The sequence below is a fragment of the Prinia subflava genome, chromosome 4 (assembly GCF_021018805.1).
Source record: "Prinia subflava isolate CZ2003 ecotype Zambia chromosome 4, Cam_Psub_1.2, whole genome shotgun sequence".
In the NCBI taxonomy this organism is placed as follows: domain Eukaryota; kingdom Metazoa; phylum Chordata; class Aves; order Passeriformes; family Cisticolidae; genus Prinia; species Prinia subflava.
In genome coordinates, this window is record NC_086250.1 from 12339381 (window position 1) to 12359353 (window position 19973).

The 19973-nt window shown below is 51.7% G+C and overlaps 1 protein-coding gene across 1 annotated transcript; it reads left to right on the forward strand.

The window, feature by feature from the left end:
• Positions 1–13912: 13912 nt before the first annotated feature.
• On the forward strand, positions 13913–18051 carry BHLHE41 (basic helix-loop-helix family member e41). Its single transcript, XM_063395507.1, has 5 exons — positions 13913–14223; positions 14479–14542; positions 14824–14931; positions 15152–15263; positions 15390–18051. Exons 1-5 carry the CDS (start codon positions 14162–14164, stop codon positions 16394–16396), a joined length of 1353 nt encoding a protein of 450 aa, XP_063251577.1. The 5' UTR covers positions 13913–14161; the 3' UTR covers positions 16397–18051.
• Positions 18052–19973: the final 1922 nt, after the last annotated feature.

A 19973-nucleotide genomic window follows, 5' to 3' on the forward strand; every position in this document is an offset into this window, starting at 1 on the left:
ATTGGGATTCACTGCCACTGGAGATTGCCGAGACACAGAACTCAGGAGGTCTGAAAAATGCATGGGCATTTATAAAGGTTGTGGATATCTCCAGGGTTACCTCACTGGAGATAATCAAGCAGAAGGGATATAAACCAGAGCTCTTCAGGGGACATGCCAAGTGATATATGCCTAGGGTTAGGAAAATATTTTCCTATAAGCAAGTCAGGATTGGCCATTCTGGTGTTTCTCGTTCTGGCTTTACAGGACTTGGCAACTGGGCACCTTCAGAGAGAAGAGAGTGGAGTAGATGAGCTGAGAGCCCAGTCCAAGGCAGCAGTCCCTCTGGTCCTGTGTCCTGCTGCGTGAGAAAGCATGCAAGGAATTATAATTCCCTTTGGACATGTGACCCAAATTGCAGCGGGAATTTGCATTCCTGGTGCCTGCTTCCATTTCGTGTCTGCCCCTCGCTGCACAACAACACCTGCAAGAGGGTTTGTTACCGTCTCTGAGAACACAAGCTCAGCAATCTTCTCAGAGACATTAAGAACAGTGTCTACAAAGGAAACCAAAAAGTAAAGAGGAGTCAAAAACATGTCAATGCTGTGAAAAAGCTTGTCCATACAAAACAAACTTGCTCAAAGAAAAATCAGCTGTCACTTTAAAATCTGACATTAGGTTTCTCAAATCACAGACCTTAATCAGGAGTAATACTTGAAGAGGAACAAAGAGAATTTATGATGAAAAATCAGGACAGTTGAGTGCTAGGCTCAGCGGGACTAACTGCATGACAATATGGATAAGAATGATAATTACATTAGCTTAGCCTGAAATGACTGGCCAGAGCTGGGTTTTTCGGTCAGCTGAATTTCTGAAATGACTTAGTTTACTTTTTAAGCAAATTTGGAAGGAGAATTACAACTAGATTAGGACATGCCCATCTACTCTCTTAGGGGAAAGGAGCATTTCAGAAAAGCATCCTAACATTGGCTTAGAGCTTTTTTGAAACAGGTTAAACCAAGAGCCCCTATAGGTCCTTTTAAAATGTCATTAGGAGGTGAAGGTAGCTCCTACTGATGAAATTTAGAGGATGCAAACTCACGATGCTCTCACTTTATTCTGCACATTGTACTTTGACCCCAAGCACTAGTCAGACCCTCCCCATGGTGACATTTTTACTTAATCCAATTTTTACATTATATTTACTCTTTTAAAAATCAGGATGGCTTCAAACAGGCACTAATCCTATGCCTATTAAAAACAAGATACCTCTACCTGAGTCTACATTTTCTGCAATAGGAAACTGTGGGTTTATCTCCCAGCTCTACAGTCAAATTCTGGTCCAAATTCCACCCCAGTGATCCCAGTCCCAGTTACAGCTGTGAACTCCATGTTGCTGAGACCTGGTGGGAATTGTTGGGGGTTCCCAAAGCGGTGTTCTCCCAAAACAGTGCACTGTGAGATTGCAGAGAGGGGCAGTAGCAGCCAGAGCAGATGGGACAGAGGGGGCAGACCTTCCTCCACAGCCCGTACCTGGACCGCTGCTCTCACTGGTAAGCATTGCTCTGATGGAACATGAATTTTCCTTTAGCAAAACCTGAAGCCTGAACTGGGTGGGGGGCATGAATCAGGCAAGGGAGATGTGAACTGCAACAAAAATTGGCTGATCATGGCAAATCCGCTGCTGTTCCACTGCAGCATCAAATATGTGGCAGTGCTACATCTCTTGGTGCTGCAGAGAGGGACAGAAGCTCTGTAGGACTGGCCTATCCCTGCTCTGGGGGGCAGGAGGCAGCGAGCCCTGAGGCACAGGCAGCACTAGTTGGGACCAGGCATCTGGGACTGATGTTTCTCTGCAAAAGGGAACGAGTTACTTCAACTTGTTCTGCACAAAATAACCAAAACATCTGTGCCTCTAATTCCTCCTTCAGCAGTGGCAGCTCCGGCGCCCTGATCCTGTGGCGCTGTCTGGCAGGCAGCACAGCTCTCCTGCAGCCAGCCAAAGCACCAGCTGCTCCTGGGTGTGCTCAGAACACCTTCCCTGAGCAGCCTGGCTGCTGTGCAGGGTGCTGGGGGCTCTGTGGGGCTCAGGAGTGGCTGGACAGGCAGTGTCCACGGTCACACAGGCTGCCTTCACGCCACCCGGCCAGCACAGGCAGCTCCGATTGCAACACAGCCCGCCTCGCTCACTGCCTGCTTTTATTCATCTTCCTCAAAGGCTTAAATAAACAAGAAACAGGTTAAAAACAAAATCTTGGCCGTGGCCCCTTCCTGAGCTGCCTGTTCCATGATGGCTTCCGGCCCCGTGCGGGAGCTTCCCCCTGCAGAGGGAAGCGGCGCCGTCCTGCAGCTGCCTCGAGTGGGACATAAGGCCGCGTACCTGCCTTTGATATCGGTGCCAGGCCACTGGGGCAGCGCTCTCCACACTGTCCTGGTGCTTTCCACATTGAGTGGGAGCTCGAGTGCGCTGCTGGGAGCTGGAAGAGGTTTGCCTTCCCAGGGCCGTGGCACAAGGACGGTCCCTGCCAGCTGGGTGCCAGCTCCATGCAAGGGTGCATTTCCAGAAGGCAAACCTTGCACACCTCTCCAAAGCCTTTTCTGAGGGGAAAAGGAATTTTATTCCACTTGCAATCTGTTACGAGCATAAAAACAATCTTGGAGGAGCCCATCAAGCCAAGAGTTTTTGCCCTCAGCACCGGCTGTGCAGACTGTGCTGGATTGAAGCTCCTCCGGCCATTTTGCTGAAGGGCCATTGGGAGCTCATTGCAATGACTCCCTGCCCGATGGCACTGTATGACAGCTGGGCAAGGCTCCCGGGGCTTTCGAAATACTTCACGTGCACAAAATTGCCTCACAGCACCTTTGCAATGGATGTTTTCTATTCTTGCCATTCAGAACTTCCAGAAACAGATAAAATTATTCCAAGGTACTCCGTGCCAGCTACTGTGTATTTCTTCCTGCCCCAAGCTCCCTACTTTCTTGACAAGGCCCAAATGATTTTCCTTACAGAGCATTTGAGGTCTAGTTTTCTCTGTGTATTAAAGAGCTTTATGTCCATCATATTGCTGCTAAACCATGCCACTATCTAGCACTGGCAATATGTTCCTGACTAGGGCTTTAGAGTGTTATAGATAAGTTATGTGGCGTTTTCCATTTAAATTAAAATAGATCAAGCTAAACTCAAGGGAAGCTGATAGCTGCACTTTCATTTTATTTCATTCTATTTCCTCTTTATGATCCATGTTACGCTAATAATCAAAACTTTGATTATAGGTCCCTAAGGCACCATGTTGCACACAGGCCAGGCTGGAAGCTGCCTGCAGCTCTCCTATTGCCAGGGTTCCAGCTGCCAGACAGTGGAAAGCAGGGAGATTGATATCAATGTGGCATCTTGGGGTCTTTTTCCTCCTCTATGGAGAGAGTCTCTGCTTCTTGTCTCACCTGGTCTGAATTCTCCAGGCATGAAGATATAGATCTGAAATTTGTCTGATTCTGGCGTCTGTTGCTGGTGGCAGTGGAGATCTGGAACGGCCAGCGTGGACTTTGCCATGCTGGGCTGCATTCAAGTGCTTTGAGGGGGCTCTTGCAGTGGACAACCCCAGAAAGGAGGCAAAAATACTCACTGTTGAGGGTAGTGCTCCTGGGAGTGGATGGACTGGCCTCACAGAAGATGGACACATAAAGGAGACACATTGTCCTGCTGCAGGCACTTGCCAGCCCTCAGCTGCTGTCCCCTTTCTGCACAGGTTCAAGAAACTCCTCTAAATGGTTTTGGCTACACCAAAAAAAGGTGTTGAAAATGAAAATTATAGCAGGAATGATAACACTAATCTGCAAAATGGGAAGGTAACAAAAAACTCTAAGCTTTCTTGTATGCCTCATATTTGTGGGGCTGAGGAATCACGGAATCATAGAACAGCCTGGGTTGGAAGGACCTTAAAATTGTCTAGTTCCAATCTCCTTGCCATGGATGGGTATGAATGGGGATGTGGTAGTGGTCCTGCTTGCCTGAGTCTGCCCAGCTGAGCTCCCACATCTCAGCTCATGTCCAAGAGCAGGTGTTTGTACCTCACAGTGCCTCTGATCTTCAGGAAAAAAAATGTCCTGGTCAAGGTCTTATTGCCTTGCTAAAGACTTCAGACAGTGGGGGTTTTGAAGAGTGGTTTGTACCATACAGGAAATCCCACAAGTGAGACCTTTTTGCAAGGGCCTGGACCCTGTGCCAAGATCCGTGGGCTGAATTTTGGCCACGGCCGTTTTAGAAAAGTCACAGAGTAAAGTTCAAAGAGAGTATTGAAATGGCTGCATGGCTTCTCCTTGCAGCAGAGCAGATTTGTGGGGACCTGCTGCCCACCCTGCTCTGAGTGGGAGGGTGGGGTGACCATCACTCACTGCTTTGCCTGGCTTGGATGTCACACCTCATCCGCTTACTTCCATGAGTCCTGCACCCCTCCAGCCTATGGCTTCCTCCTCACACCTTGTTAGGACAGCAAAGGAAGCAAATAAAACAGAACACTGACCTTTTCATAACACAGACCTTTTCCAACTTTGACATAAATTCATGAGCTTTAATGGGCACATGCTGAAGCCTCGAGTTTGATGATTTAATGCCTTTCTCTTTGCCAAGGCCACCAGCAGGCCTGGCAGGTTTGCACTTGGGGTCTGGGATGCAAAGCATTTTTATGTAAATGTGATTTGGACCCTCATGGCTGTGGGGTGTGTGCACATGTGTGTGTGGGGATGATGGAACAGCGACCTCAGCAAAGCCTGGCTGTGGACAGGGGTCCCTGGTGGTCCTGCTGGGGTGCACAGGCTGCACACCACCTTCTGCCCAGGGGCCAACACTCAAGCCAAGCCATGGAGACAGCGGGTGCCAGCACATCCCACAGGTGGGCCGTGTGGGTGGCATTGTCCCTATCTTGGGATGCACCCCGGGCTCTTCTTCCAGCACCCTGCATCCCTCCCCATCAGGGTAAGTGTCCCTGCTGCTCCTGAGATAAAAGCACTACGCCTGGGGAAGACCCAGGGCCACTGCCACCCCTGCTGTCCCTGCCATCAACGTGGGAGATCAGGCGTGGCCTGGGTGGGCAAGGGCTCATCGTCAGGATGTGCCTCGGGCACGGCGCCTCTGCCCAGCCCTGCTTTCTGACCGCACAAAGAAAACATTTGCCCAGACACAGCCCGGCCCCTTGCCACGTTGAAAGCCTGGCTGCCGGCAGCTGGAAGGGGTCATGCAATGCCTCCCCAGCAGGACACAGAGCACAGGACCGGGAGACGAGTTAAACGAGGCTGGGTTTTAGAGCCTTCCTGAAATCCACCCTCATAAAAGGCAGCTGTCTGGAAACCTGCTCATCGGGGGGAGGAGAGTCTCCCTGTGAAGAAGGGAGGTTTGCCAGCCCTGCCACTGCCGCTGCTCACAGGCAGGCAGTGCTCCTGCCCGGCTGCAGCAGCCTGGTAAAACACCGGAGAAGTGAATAGCACTGCGGGAAAGTGACCCTGCAAGCAGGATTGGCAAGAGCTTCAGAGCCCCACACACCATGGAATAGCTCCCTGTGGCACTGCACGCCCCAGGGAGCACTGCCAGCACACGGGACCAATCTGCCATCTGCTCTGGGAGCAAAGGGCAGGCTGGAGAGCAGGGAATTCAGGCACAATGGTTGAGGGGGCATTTCCCAGCTGGTACAAGGTCCAGAGGTATCCTGGATACATCCTGACAAGCTAGGATGGGTCTAAGGGCTGACTTATCTTTCCCTCTGGGGCGGTGGGTTTTAGTGTTCATCACACATGCCTGCCCCTTCTCCTGAGTGTCTGTGCTGAGCTCTGTGCTGTCCTGCTTGTGGTCTGGGGCTGGACTGCAGCTGGTGCCTATGCCTATGGAATACTCTGGCTTTCCAGTCCCGTGCTGTTTATACAATTCAGAGGACTTTTCCTTGCTGGCACATTTCAGGTAGATCTGGGGTAGTGGCTGAAGCTAACAGGTACCAACAGATCCCCTGATTTCTCCTCCTGTCCATCTAGCTAAAAAGCTCAGCCCTTCCCAGAACCCAGGAGGACTCATACAACAGCAGTTGGGGGTCTCTGCTCAGAGCCAGCCTGCTCCAAGTAGCATGTGTACCCTAAAACACACACTGGGCTTCTCCTCTGACTTCTCTCACATTTTCTCAGCATTCATGTGTCTACAGCCAAGTCTGGAATGGAGTGGTTTCTGTTCCATAGAGGAGGGAGACTGTCCCACCTGTCTCGCACACTTGGATTTAGAAGGACTTGGCTTCCCTCCCACACCTGACCTCTCAGCCTCCTCCTTTATTCTGAAGGAGCTCAAAATGACAAGGCTCTAATAAACCCACCATCCTGTGAATGAGGGAAAATAATTTAAGAAGTGATGAATGACACATTCTTATTTACTGTAATTACACAGTGTGCTTCAGCAAGGTATTTTCCTATCACTAATCCAAAACATTTGCACTACCCTTTCTCGTAGTTTTCTGCTCCTTGATTTCCTCCCAGGCAGCCCCTCACAGAGTGTTCTCAAAGTGCATTCAGTGTTCCTGCAAATCTCTGCCCCTTTGGAGCTAGCAGGGAGGAAGGAATCGGTGCTTCAGCTTCTCCAGCCTCAACTTTCCACAGCTACATTCACAGTGAAGGAAGGACAGGGAAAGGGTGAAACCCTGATGTTTTCTTTGCCCAGTGTATTGTTTTTCCTCCTACATTTTCTAACGGGCCTTGTGACAGCCTGGGACCCCACGGTAGTGTGTAACCACCATAAATATCCAGGTGAGCACCATATAGCCTTATACAGCAAGTCCAGCAGTGTTGCTCTAGGTTTATCCTTTTAAAGACTTTCAGACTGTTTCCTCTAAGACTGTACAATATCCCAGATTTCCACTTGATTTAAAAAAAAAAAAAAAAAAAAAAAAAAGGAACATGTGCTTCTATGCATGACCCAAAACTCTTTCTTCTTCTCCCAGAAGTCCATAAAAAGGCATGCAGAAGACCTTAGGTTTTCATCAAAATGGTGAGGAAGTGCTTTGCTTCTCCTGGGGCCTCCCAAAGGACTGGAATATGTTGGGTGTTACCACTTGAGGCAGTTCTGAGGAGCAAGCCGCTTGACTGGAAGAGTCTGAAAAAAGAAAAAAATCACACCAACTCTTCAGGCTGTGGTCACACGGAGCTGTTTAGGGATCCCAAGCACCCTACAGATCTGCTGAAAAGTTCTGGATTCAGAGTTTCTCCCCTTGAGCTTTGTGCAATCCTCGCATTCCCTCTAGGACTTGGAGGGAGAGGATGTCTTACACTTGGACATCTGGCACTGGTGTCCTAACAGACAAGCTCCAGGGCATTTTGTGAAATAGTCTGCAGCCTTTAGAATCTGCTTCAGACAGAAACCCAAGGACACCAGGCAATGCAGCCCATTAATGGAATGAGTCTGTCAGATACTGTTTCATGGGGTGTCTCTGTGTTTCTGTGGAACTGTTATTTGCAATAGGGGCATTCATCTCCTACATGCATTTTCTACATCCTTCCTTATTCTTAACCAGTGTAGGACTTTTGCCCTTAGCTTAGCTAAAGCATTGTTGGAAATGTACAGAAACACAGTGTGGTTTAAAATGTTTGCCAGCTTTTAAAATAATAATCTCAGAACTTCCTGCTCCAGACATCACCTAACAATGTGCTCTATAGGTTGTTTCCCTGCATTAGAACTTTTATGTTTTGTTTGACCTTTCACTCTAGACTTTTCCACCATGACCAGAATGCTTTTCCCTCGGTATCCAACACTCCATTGTGCTCCAAATGTATGTATATTGCCCTCTAGGGCAGTGAAGTTTCCCAGCTCATTTTCTAGTTGTATCCTACTAGGATTCTTTCTGTGATGAACCTTCAGGATCTCACATTTCTCTTCTGACACTTCCCTTCCTTGGTTCTCCTGAGTGAACTGGAAGTATTTGCACATCTATAAGTGGTTTGAGAGGAAACAACCATCTCCCTCTCTGTATTCATCCCTCTGAAGAACCAACTCTTTATGACACTGTTGTACTGCATCCCAAAGGTTCTGCCTGGATTAGGCATCCCTGCTATTCCACTTATGACCAGAAGTGTAGTTAATTGTGCAGTTCCAAAATTGCCATTTTCCTACAGGCTCTGGCAAATTGCATTTGGGAATGCCACAGAAAGAGCTAGTGCAGGGATTCATGGCCTACAACCCTGCACAAATCAGTACACTGATTACACTGTTCCTCCTGTGCAAATACCACCAGAGCTCATCAGTAAATTTAACCACTGGCAAGAGCTGCACAGGTGGAAACTGCTAAATCTCATTCTGCTGGCCACTGAAATGCTCTCCATCTGTCACTGTGCCCAAGCAAGGTTTTGCAATGTTAGCACATCTACAAACAACACATCTCCTTCTGTAACAGGAGCAGAGTCCTGTGGACCTGCAGCTCTGGGGAGCGGGCCAGCTCTGGGCAGACTAATTTTTGCTTTTTCAGTGGAAATTCCCCATCACCAGTTTGTGCAGCAGCTGAAGTTACCTGCTCTTGGAACAACTCCCTTTCCTTTGGGACCAGTTACAGACTGTCAGCCTTGAACTTATCACAGGCCATGTTGTCCATGTACCTACCACTTGTTCAAAGGTCTTGGTGCGTACCCATAAATAGCCTAAGCACAAGAGACCTCTTGGAAGGTTGAGGGCATCCAAGGTCTCCTGTTGGCAGGATGTGCCCTACCTTCCCCACCAGCCTCTCCAGTGCAGCTGGGGCTTTACATAAGCCCCCAACCATCTCTGAATTGCCAGGTCAGGCTTTGCTGAGAAAGCAATTTTCCCATCCTTCCTTTCCTGTCCTTTCTGCCTGTTGATATACAGAAACACTTTCAGATCTCTTGTAACTGACCAAACTGAACCCATCATCCAAGGAGCCTTCATGCTCACACAAAGCTTCTTTACAGGGACTTCTGAGGGGGAACTTAGGGGGAAGGTTGTTTAACTTGTTCCTGGTTAATGCATCTGGAAGGCATCCAGCAGACAGATGGAAATCCTTTCTGTATTACATACCCAAGATCTGACTGACCTGTTGAGGAAGAGTTTCTGAAGGTCCCAGGATTCCAGGCAGGCTTCAGACTCTCCCATCAGTCAGGGCTGGCCATGACCTCAGAGTAGAGCCACCTTTATTTTTTACTGTCCCCGAAGGCAGGACAGGTCCTCAGCTACCTCCAAATAATTAGCTTCACTGGAAACACACTTTTAAAGGGAATCTCCAAACTGATGGGGTAGGGCACAGTTCCTGGTGTTTATCAGGACATCACCGTGCCTCACTTATTGCTCCAGTGCCTTGTTTCTGACCTTCCCAGGTTTGGAAGTGCCTACATTCTCCTGTCACCACTATCCACTACAAGCTGATTAGCTCAGTCACCGGTCACCATTAGCCCTCAGGCTGGTTTGGGAGACTGGCCCATCTCCGGAACACCCATTTCACATGGCCTGAGATGGGCCAAAGTATACTGGACTGTGATGAGTGTCCTCCTGGTTTTTGCACCAGTCCTTCACAAAAGGGTGGTCCTGACTCTGTCCCCCAGCTGGGTCTCCCCCCTTTTCCTCATTTTGCAGCTCTACAAAGGGCTCACTGCACGTAGTGTCTTGTCTTGTCCCACCACCTTCCCACACTCAGGTTATTTTATTTCTGCTTCTGAGCCCAGCTCTGTTTTTGCATGGCCCCTGTCTCACTTGCTTTACATAGGTTGGGTGTGTGTGGTACTCTCTTGGTGGAAGTTCTCTTTTCATGTCCCCATGTGAGCCACAGAGCAGCGCTGACAGGACTGACCACCTTCTCACCATTGCCTGCTTCCTGGCCAATGCTCTGCTGCAGCACATGATTTAAATACTTGGCACATTCCTCAGCCTCTTAGGGCATCTTTGGCTTCCCATTAAACACAGAGATATCATTCCTGGTTCAGGAAGTCTCTGTCCTGCAGGGCACTGGGATCTGGGAGACCTGCACAGGGAGCTTGCATTATGTCCACGCTCTGTTTGTCTGCTCCTCCCGAAGCATCTCCTCCTGGACTCCAGGACTACAGGACCTTTTCTCTGACCCAGCTCAGGTTTTTATGTGCTTGCATTTCTCTTTTTCCCCAATCTCAATCTGGTCATCCCCTTACTGAAAAATCTATGAATAGGTCAATGTCCAATCTTCCCTGGTTGAATAACTTTTTATTCAGCCAAAATAATCCAGATCCTTCAGCTGAATTCTCTTTGTCCCCCACTTTGTGGCACATAGCTGACCAGCTCTCGCTGATTTGATGGTTGATTCTAGTCATACAGCCAGACTAGATAATTTAATCTCTTTTCCTGAAGGCAAGTGCTCACTGACATAAGAGCTGACCCCACCAAATTGGCTTCTAGGCCTCCCATTTCAGAGTCATTCCCTCATGCCGTTGTTATGGACAGAGCTGAACAAATCTCCCAGATGTATTTTCCTCAAACACTGTGGCTTTTGCACTGATTCAGCTGGAACAAATAGTCTGATTCCTTCCTCCTGGAGACTGGAAATGCTGGTGGATGTTGGTGATAGGCTGTGTGCTGGCCAGCTCTTGTGTGCAGCAGGAGGCTGTTTTTTCTTGTGGTAACCTGCAAGCCTTTTATTTCCTTTTCTCATCGATTTTCTCAATTTCTTAACTCTTTGCTGTGGTTCATCTTGGTTTATAAATTGGCCAAAGCTTTTGTTGTGTCTCTTATTTTCTGGGAAACATTATTTTGCATGATACTCACACTGCTAATCACCTCTTTGATCCATCCTGCCTCTTTAAACTGGGAATCTTCCAAAAGAATTTTGCACTCTCTCTGGACACTGAAGTCTTTTATCCTTGTCTGCAGGTGACCTCTTATAAAACTCTTAGAAGTTTCCAGATGTTGCCTGAACTCCTTTTGCAAAGTCTCCAGCTGTCCTGGCTCATGTTTTGAGTCTTTGATAATTTTCAATTTCCGTTCCCACTTGGTTCCAGAGGAATCCCAGAATTAGGACTTCTGCTAGAAGCTGAGTCTCACCCTGGGCATTCTTTCCAAAATGTGAAGATCTGCAGGTTGTTCCAGAGAGGATGAAGCTGGCAAAGAAATGTTCCAGAAATGCTCCAGGTGTTCCACAAGGAGGCTGCTCCAGAAATGCTCACACCCACCCCTGCTCTCCTCCCTGTCTGTTAGTTACAGAAACCATGCAAAGCCCTGCTTTCCTGCCCATGGGAGGGATCACCTGCAGGGAACTGTCTTTTCTTTCAGAGTTGAATTTCCCTTTGAGTCAGCACTCCCCCAAAAGGCCTCCATGTGCTTTATTTTAGGGTTAAGCTCCTTCTTTGACTGGGGCTGTTTTCTTGATGCTTTTTCAAGGACCAGTCCAGTGAAGAGGGGAGGAACTTCATGCTGACGCTGCTTGCTTCTCTCCACTGACTAACAAGAGAGCATGCAGCTCTACCTTAGATGTCCAGCACAGATGACTGACTTGGGGCAACCGATGATGTCCTTGATGAGCAAGTTTCCCTTGCAGTCTGTGGTCCTCCTTCCTGAGGGAACTGCTCTGTGCTCCAGGCTTACTCGGAGTAATGTCCCAGGGGAGATTTAAATTGGATATTAGGAAAAATTTCTTCCCCCAGAGGGTGGTTGAGCACTGGAACAGGCTCCCCAGGGAAGTAACCATGGCCTCAAGACTCAGAGAGCTCAAAAGCATTTGAACAACGCTCTCAGGCACTTGGTAGGATTGTCCTGTGCAGAGTCTGCAGCTGGACTCCAGGGTCCTTACGGGTCCCTTCCAACTCAGAATATTCTGACTCCATGAACATATGTAACAATTTGCTTTTCTCACCAGCAGCAGATTCTCGCACTCACCTCTGCAGCAGTCCTCAAGCCTCTCCTTCTGACTCCCCACCCCTATAACCTATAGGCACATGGCACACGTGTATGTTATTTATTTTTGTCCCCGGTTTAGCTTCACGGACAGTGTGGAGATGCCATCAAGTGAACAGGGAGAGAGCTGTACAACCCCGCAGTGCCGCTTGCTGCTTGCCAAGCAGGAGCCTCAAACACCTCATCAGAGCTTTCGCTGCTCCTAAAACCTCATTCGCACTTTACAGACGGGCAGTGCGGTTCGGCAGCCCCCGCCCCCCCCTCCGCACACAAAAATCACGAGTCACTCTCCTGGCCAGATTACCTGTAAAGCACGCTCTTTAGACAGGAATGATGTGAGGTTCCCGTCTCTGTTTTGGCAGGCAGGGGCGTGTTTGATGTTTATTGGGGTACTTCCCCGCCTCCCCTCGCCGCCGGATTCTGTGGGAACCCGCGTTTGGAGGTCACGCACCTCCAGGAGCCGGAGCCCGCGGAAGGGAGGGAGCAAAACTGAACCAAATGAAAAGCAAGCGGTCAGCTCTGGCGGCGGGGATAAACACATCGCTATGGATCGCCTCAGCTGACACTTCCCGCCCGCGGTTCCCGCCGGGAATATCAGAGAGAAACCCGCCAGCCCGGCTCTGAGAGGGGGCGGTGGTGTCGGGGGTGTCCGCTCCCCCCGCCCCGCACGTGGGGCCGGGGCCGCCGCGCTCCCCGCACACGCCGCACACCCCGCACGTTGCAGGGCCACACATGCCGCGCCGGCGTGCAGGCACGGCGCACACGCGGGGACACGCGGGGACACACACGCCGGGACACGCACAGCGGGGACACACACGCACGCACAGACAGCGCCTTTGCCCGGGGCACGGGAAAGAAGAGCATCCCGTTCCCTCGGGCACCGGCGCCCCGTCCTTCCACCGGCAGGAGGGTCCTGGCGGGCTGCCCGGCGAGGGGCGGTGGGCTCGGGGCCAAGCGGGGCTGGAGGGGCACCGCCCACGGTAGCCCGAGCAGGGGGTGCCCGGTGCCGCCCGGTGCCGCCGCCTGCTAGCGGGGGGCGGCGGGGCAGGGCGGCCCGGTGCAGCCCGGCGGCAGTGATGTGGCAGCAGGTCGGGTCACGTTGCCGGCCCTGTGCTCGTACCAGTGTGAGACGGGATTAGGGAGGCGGCTGTCGGTGCCGCCGCCGCCGGCGGGAGCGGGGGCTGCGCGGGCGCGCCCGGCGCGCAGGGACGCGGCCGGGGGGCGGGGGGGTTCCCGCTCCGCCCCGTCCCGGGGCTGCTGCGGCCGGTCACGCTGCACCGGTGCAAATCCTCTGCCAATGTCACCCCCTGCGCCCCGCAGGCATGCAGGCTGCCCGAGGGCAGCGTCAAGAGCAGATGTGTTTACATTAGAGATAGACATATTTTTATATATGTGTGCCTCTATACGTGAGTCCGTCTGTATAGAAGGAGCGCTTCTGCCGCGATCTGGCGTTGCAAGCAGATCCGGCTCCCGTCCAAAGGTCGGGAGAGAGAGCTGCCGGCAGCAGCGGCGGCCGGGCGGGAGCAGCGGGGGACGAGAGCTGCGGCACGGCGGCGCCGGGCCAGGGCGCGCTCCGCGGTGACACGCGTGTGCGCCTGTTCGTGCCCACGCATCCTATGGAAATCTATAGAAAACGTATGGCGAACGTGACCCCCTAATCGCCCCCTCCCCCAAGAGAGGGGCTCGATTATACCCCCTTCCTCCCCTGGGCACGTTTTCCACTGCAGGTCTCCTCCCCGTATACAAAGAAAAAAAATGTAAGAAACACAAGAATGAAAGTAAAATTATTTCATAACTATTAAAATCAGAATAATCATAAAAATCATAAAAACACAGTGAGAGTGGCAATCATGACGGCGGCAACGCTGACGATGACAGCGGCAGCGGCGGCAGCACTAACACGGGGGGAAGCCGCTGTCTCGCAGGGCGGCCCCGGGCGGGCGGCGGGACCCCCCCCCCGTCCCCTCCCCGGTCCCGCCCCCGCCCGCGCCGCACGTGAGCCGGGTGCGGGGCTGGCTGGCGGCGCGCGTGCCCCGCGGGCAGGCGCGGCGGCGGCGGCGGCGGGAGCTGCGGGCGTGTGCGCGGGGAGCGCAGCGAAGGCGGGCGGGGGGAGCGGCAGCGGCGGCGGAGGCACTTGGAGAGGGGGGGGACGAACCGCCGCACACTTTTGGCCACTGCACGGGAGAGGGGGGACGGAGGCTGCATGTGCGCAGCGTCGCTCGCGGATCTCCCGAGACTGATCTCAGCATCCCGCAGGCTCAGTCAAAAGCAGCGACGAAACATCAGCCGCTGCCAGACATGGATGAAGGAATCTCCCGCTTGCCAGAGAGGCAGCTACTGGAGCATAGGGATTTTATAGGGTAAGGCGCCGGGGCAGCATCTCCGTCTCGTATCTCTACGGCGTTTCGTCTTCTTGAGAAAGTGCTGCGAAGCGCTGGGAGCGGCGCCGGCTCCCCGGCGGGGCGCGGGGCTCGCCGCCTCCCTCCGCTGGCGGACCCGGGCGAGCTTGCCCGGCCCTTCGGGCAGAGCGCTCGGCGGCCCTGTGCCCACTCGAGGAGGTGCTAGGCAAGCTGTCGCTGCACTTGCCGATGCTGGATCTTTGTGTTTTTCTCCAGGCTGGACTACCCTGCCCTGTATATGTGCAAACCCAAAAGAGGCGTGAAGAGGGACGAGAGCAAGGTAAGAGTAAGTTTTTGGGGCTCTCTTCTCGCTTAACCGCTTATTTTGGGTTCGCTGAATTTTGCAGCATAGCTTCGCTCCCAAAACACCCCCGGGGGGCTGCGCATACAACTTGCCCCCCGAATCGCAAGTGGGTTTACGAGCGAGCTGGCACGGCTGGGAGAGCGATGCCTTGACGATAATTTGCGCGGCATGTGGTCCGCATGACATTTGTTTTGGTTTTGATCGGCGTTCCGAGGGACTCTGCCTAACACTTGGCTTTTCCGGGTTTTGCTAATTAGGAAACCTACAAACTGCCACATAGACTGATAGAAAAGAAGAGGCGAGACAGGATTAACGAATGCATTGCCCAGCTGAAGGATTTACTGCCCGAGCATCTGAAACTGACGGTAAGGTGCCCAGGAGCGTATATGGCCATGCGGATGCAGGCGCCGGCAGCCTGCCCGCTGCGCAGTCCCCGGGACGCCGGGCTGCCTCCTGCTGCCCGCCCGCCGTCCTGGCCCTAGTGCCTCAGGGACCGGTCTCACCAAAGTTAACGGAGGAGGCGTTTGGCGGTAGCCAAAACGTGCCAGGAGGTAGCCAAGCCGCCCCCTACCCTTGCCTTTGCAGACGCTGGGACACCTGGAGAAAGCGGTGGTGCTGGAACTGACTTTGAAGCACTTGAAAGCGCTAACAGCCTTAACAGAGCAGCAGCACCAGAAGATTATTGCTTTGCAGAATGGTAAGCGGGGCCCGGGGGGCACCGCCGCTGAGGCGCACCGGGGGCGGGCTGGGTGAGGGGCGCGGAGTGGGGCACCCCAAGCCGGAGCCGCGGCTAAACGCTGTCCCCGCTCGGTCTCCCCCGCAGGGGAGCGGTCCATGAAGTCTCCGGTGCAGGCCGACCTGGACGCCTTCCACTCGGGCTTTCAGACGTGCGCGAAGGAAGTGCTGCAGTACCTTTCCCGCTTCGAGAGCTGGACACCCCGCGAGCAGCGATGCGCGCAACTCCTCGGCCACCTGCACTCCATCTCGTCGCAGTTCCTTCCCGGCCCTCAGCTCCTGTCCCCGCCGCCGGGCCCCCTCAGCAAGGGATCCTCCTCCTCTTCCTCCCCGCCCGCCCCCCCCTGCGCGCCGGGCCACAAGCCGGAGGGCCAGGCTAACTGCGTGCCCGTCATCCAGCGGACTCACGCCGCCGAGCTCAGCGCCGAGACCGACACGGACACGGACAGCGGCTACGGCGGGGAGGGCGAGGCGCGCCCCGAGCGCGGCCCCGCGGCGGCGGCCGGCGGAGCGCTGCCCGCGCTGGCCATCAAGCAGGAGCCGTCGGGGGACGAGGTGCCCCCCGCGCCCAAGCGGCTGAAGCTGGACCGCGGCGGGAGCCCCATGCCCGGCCCGCCGGGGCTGGCGGCGCGGGGCGCCGAGGCGGCGGCGGCGGCAGCAGCGGCCGCGCTGGTCAGACCCGACGCCGCCCTGCTGGGCTCGCTGATGGCTCTGGGGGCGGGCGGCGGCGGGGCCCCCTTCGGACAGCCGGCGGCGGCCCCTTTCTGCCTGCCCTTCTACTTCATCTCCCCCTCGGCCGCCGCCGCCTACATGCAGCCCTTCCTGGATAAAAGCAGCCTGGAAAAGTATCTCTACCCCGCCGCCCCCATCCCACTCCTCTACCCGGGCATTCCGGCCCAGGCGGCCGCTGCGGCCGCCGCTGCCGCCTCCTTCCCCTGCCTCTCCTCCGTGCTCGGCCCCGCCGAGAAGGTGGCGGCAGCCGCCGCCGGGCTGCCCCCGACGCCCCACCTCCCGCACCCCTTCGCTGCCGCCGCCGAGCCCGGCGAGGAGCCCGAGCCCGCCGCCGCCGAGGAGCCCGGCGCCGAGGGCCCGTGAGACGCGCCGGGGGCTCCCCGCCGCCGCTGCCCTCCCCTCGGACTGAGGGGCCGCCGGGCCGGCACTCGCGCCCCGGGTTCCTACGGAGGGCAGGGGTCGCCGGGGCCGGCGATCGCCGGGAGCTGGCGGCCGCGGGGTGCCGGGCCCGGCCCGGGGGAATCCCGCTGCCGGGGCGGCAGGTCCCGGAGCGGCCCCCGCAGAGGACCGTCGAGGATAAAATTTGCTACTCAGTATTTTTTTAATGTTTGGCTTTATAAATGCATAAATAAGGAAAACAAAACAAAACAAAAAAAAAAAAAAAAAAAAAAAGGAAGAAAGAAGAAAACATAGTAAGGATACTTTTTTTTTTCTCTATATAGAGTAATTAAATGTGGCACCTTATTTGGTTTATACAGTATGTCCCTGAGTCCCACTTGGGAACTTGCACTTGTTGTCCGGGAGACCTGGATGGGTTCAGGGTGAGGGCGGGGAGCGAGGCGAGGGAGGAAGGGCAGAGCCCAGCACCTGTGCTAGCACTTTATGGAGAACTGGAGCATGAGGATACACCCTGAGCCCAAACCTGCAGTGCCTTGAGCACCCGGGGATGCCGCTGGCTCCAGCAAGTTTTGGGTGTGCAAGGGAAGGAGGGTGAGACCCATTACATAATCTTCTGTTTATTTTTTTTTTTTTTTTTGGCTAAGGTATACAGGTGTGGCAAGTGCATTTGTTCTCACCCCATCTTTATTTCAGTATGTTACCAAGAGATTTTTTTTCCCCAAACCTTGCTGTATAAAATGAATGTTACTGCACTGAACTACAAAAAGAACCCCCCTTCTCTCCCCTAAGAAAACACAGAGCAGCTTGTCAGCCTGAACTCATTTTATCCTAAATTCCAAGTGACACAAACTGGAGGCCGTAGGTAAACACCTCGCTGTGCAATCAGAAACAATTAAACCAGTTGGGGTAAGTTTCCCATATGGGTTCTTCCCTCATCCCATGCTCAAATACTGCGATTTCCCTTTCTGGAGACAAACCAGACGCCAGATAATCACACAGATAAAGCTTTTATAATAAGGCTTAAACCAAGACCTTGCCTAGATATTTTTAGTTTGTTGCCAAGGTAGCACTGTGAGAAATCTCACTTGAATGTTATGTAAGAGGTGAGACACCACAGCCTGGCGAGGAGTGTGTGCGTGTCCGGGGTCCGTCAGTCCGTTTGGTGCATCTGCTGCTGCTGTTGCTACTGTTTGCCTCAAACGCTGTGTTTAAACAACGTTACAAAAAAAATCTTACTAGCCTACAGAGTGGCTGTATGTAAATAGTTGTTAATACATCCAATTAATGATGTCTGACATGCTATTTTTGTAGGGAGAAAAATATGTGTTAATGATATTTTGAGTTAAATATCTTTTGGGAGGACTTGCTGAAAAAGTTGCACTTTTGTTACAATGCTTACGCTTGATACAAGCTTATGCTGTCTTAAATTATTAAAAAAAATAAATCCTGTCTGCAAGAAACCAGCTGTTTTAGAACAGTTTAGTATGTGATATATTAGAAATCAATCTTTATATTCAGTATTTTCCAGCACTCCATGAATTCTATTATCTAAATATTTCCACACTATTTTGTGATTAAAAAAAATTCTTACTAAGGAATAAAAACTTTAATACACAAAATGGGGCTGTCTACTAATTAAAAATGCAATGATAAGACATGATAATTGATGCAGTGAGCTTCAAACTGTATGATTGTGTGGCTGCTGATGATTTAATTCACATTTTTAATCTGGGTTTGAATGTGCTGGGTTTCCTTTAACTCTCTCTGGCAAACTCTGGTTTAATATGTGCACATTTCACAAAGCAAAGTGTGGAACACACAAGTTTCTTCCTGACATCTACCTTTCTCCCTCTTCTTTTTGCAAAATACTAATCTTTAAAATTAACACTTGAGAGCCCTGGTGCTGCATGGGAGCTCTCTTTGCTCACAAGGAACAAACTTGATGATTTGCCTGACAATCTAATGACGTACATAATCCCTGCAGGAATGAATGATGGGTGTCCCAGCTTGGAAATTCTCTACAAAAACAAATTTTGTGGCGGGGGGAGAGGAAAAGGAGGAATAGAGTGGTGGAAGCAGGTAGATCATTCCTAGCATGGAAATGCAGCACCCTAAAAGTTTTCACAGTTCGAACAGCAGAGCTGTAGATAACCTTTCCTTGCAAAAATCCTTGCAGGGAAATAAAATTGAAGGAACCCCTCAAACCGTAGCCAATGTTTACGTAAGAGAGAGATGAAGGGAACGTTCCGTGCTCCCTCTGCTGGTTCTCCAGTACCGGTGACTACACTGACAAGGAATGAAGTTGGAATGGAATAAAAAGCTCCTAAGACTCGTGTTAATTCCATCAATCTCTTAAAATACAAGAGAAAATATAAATTGGATTAAAAATAAGCACTCCTTTTAAATTACTCAAGTAGGATTGTTAGGAAATAGGCGTCTTCACATGGAAGCTGTAGTAAATTTAATTCCAATTAGAGAAACAGGTGGGCTATCTACAAATACCAATGGACACACAGATACTTTTTTTCCATAAATAACGGACCAAAGGCTGCTACAGTGCACCACTCTACCTGCCGAAGTAAATTACTAGATAGGGAAATGGGGAAAAAAAAATCTCTGCCTGGCTCCATCTGTCTTTGGATCTGGTTCTGCTCCCTGTGTTGTCACAGGAATGAAAGTGAGCTGGGCTCAACCCTTCCCCTCGGTAACTTTGACCTGCATACTTGAACAGCTTAACACTTGTTAGGCCAGCATTTAGGCTGGGACGAAGGTGCTGGTGTGTTCCAGCTCCTCCTGGCAGCCAGGGAATCGGCCTGACTGGGCACAAAGCCCTTCCTGCCAGATCACTACACGAACACAAAGGGCGGAGCCACAAGCACTTCACAAAAAGCTGTGCCCCTCCTGAAGAGCACAGTTTAAAACCTGAGCATGAGCAAGGCTTTAGGGTCCCTTCAAGTTTCTTTCCTTTGGGAATATGAATCAGTTTAGGTTTCACTGGGCTATAGACCCAGATCTTTAGAGGGCTCTATCAAATTCAGTATTTACCATGTGCAGTAACAGGAAGGCTTAATTGTTTAGGCCTTGAAACAAATGTGCCAAATGACTTCACACCAAGATGCAGCATCAGTGAAATCTATTACATTTTATGACATAAAACATAAAGACAAATTATGTGTGTTCAGATAATCCCAATGCCTAACAAAAGCAAACACAGGGAAAAAAGGTTTGTAATTGAGGTTGATAACCCACTGCTGCTGGAGTCAAAAGGCAAATGACAGGAGGGACCCTAGTGTCAGCCTTAATTATTAAATTCCAGGTTTCCTCAGATCCCTTTGGAGCCTAAATCAATTTGTATTTCTTGAATGTTCTTGAGATTAAAAACAATCACAGAAACACTGGACAAGAGCATCCCATCTTTAAATATACATTCCCTTATGGAAGTGCTGAGAGTGCAGGACTGGGTGTTACATTTACTGTTTGCACTTGAATCCATATCTGCTGTCCCATAAACCACAAGATAAGTGATGCAAGCTTGATTTCT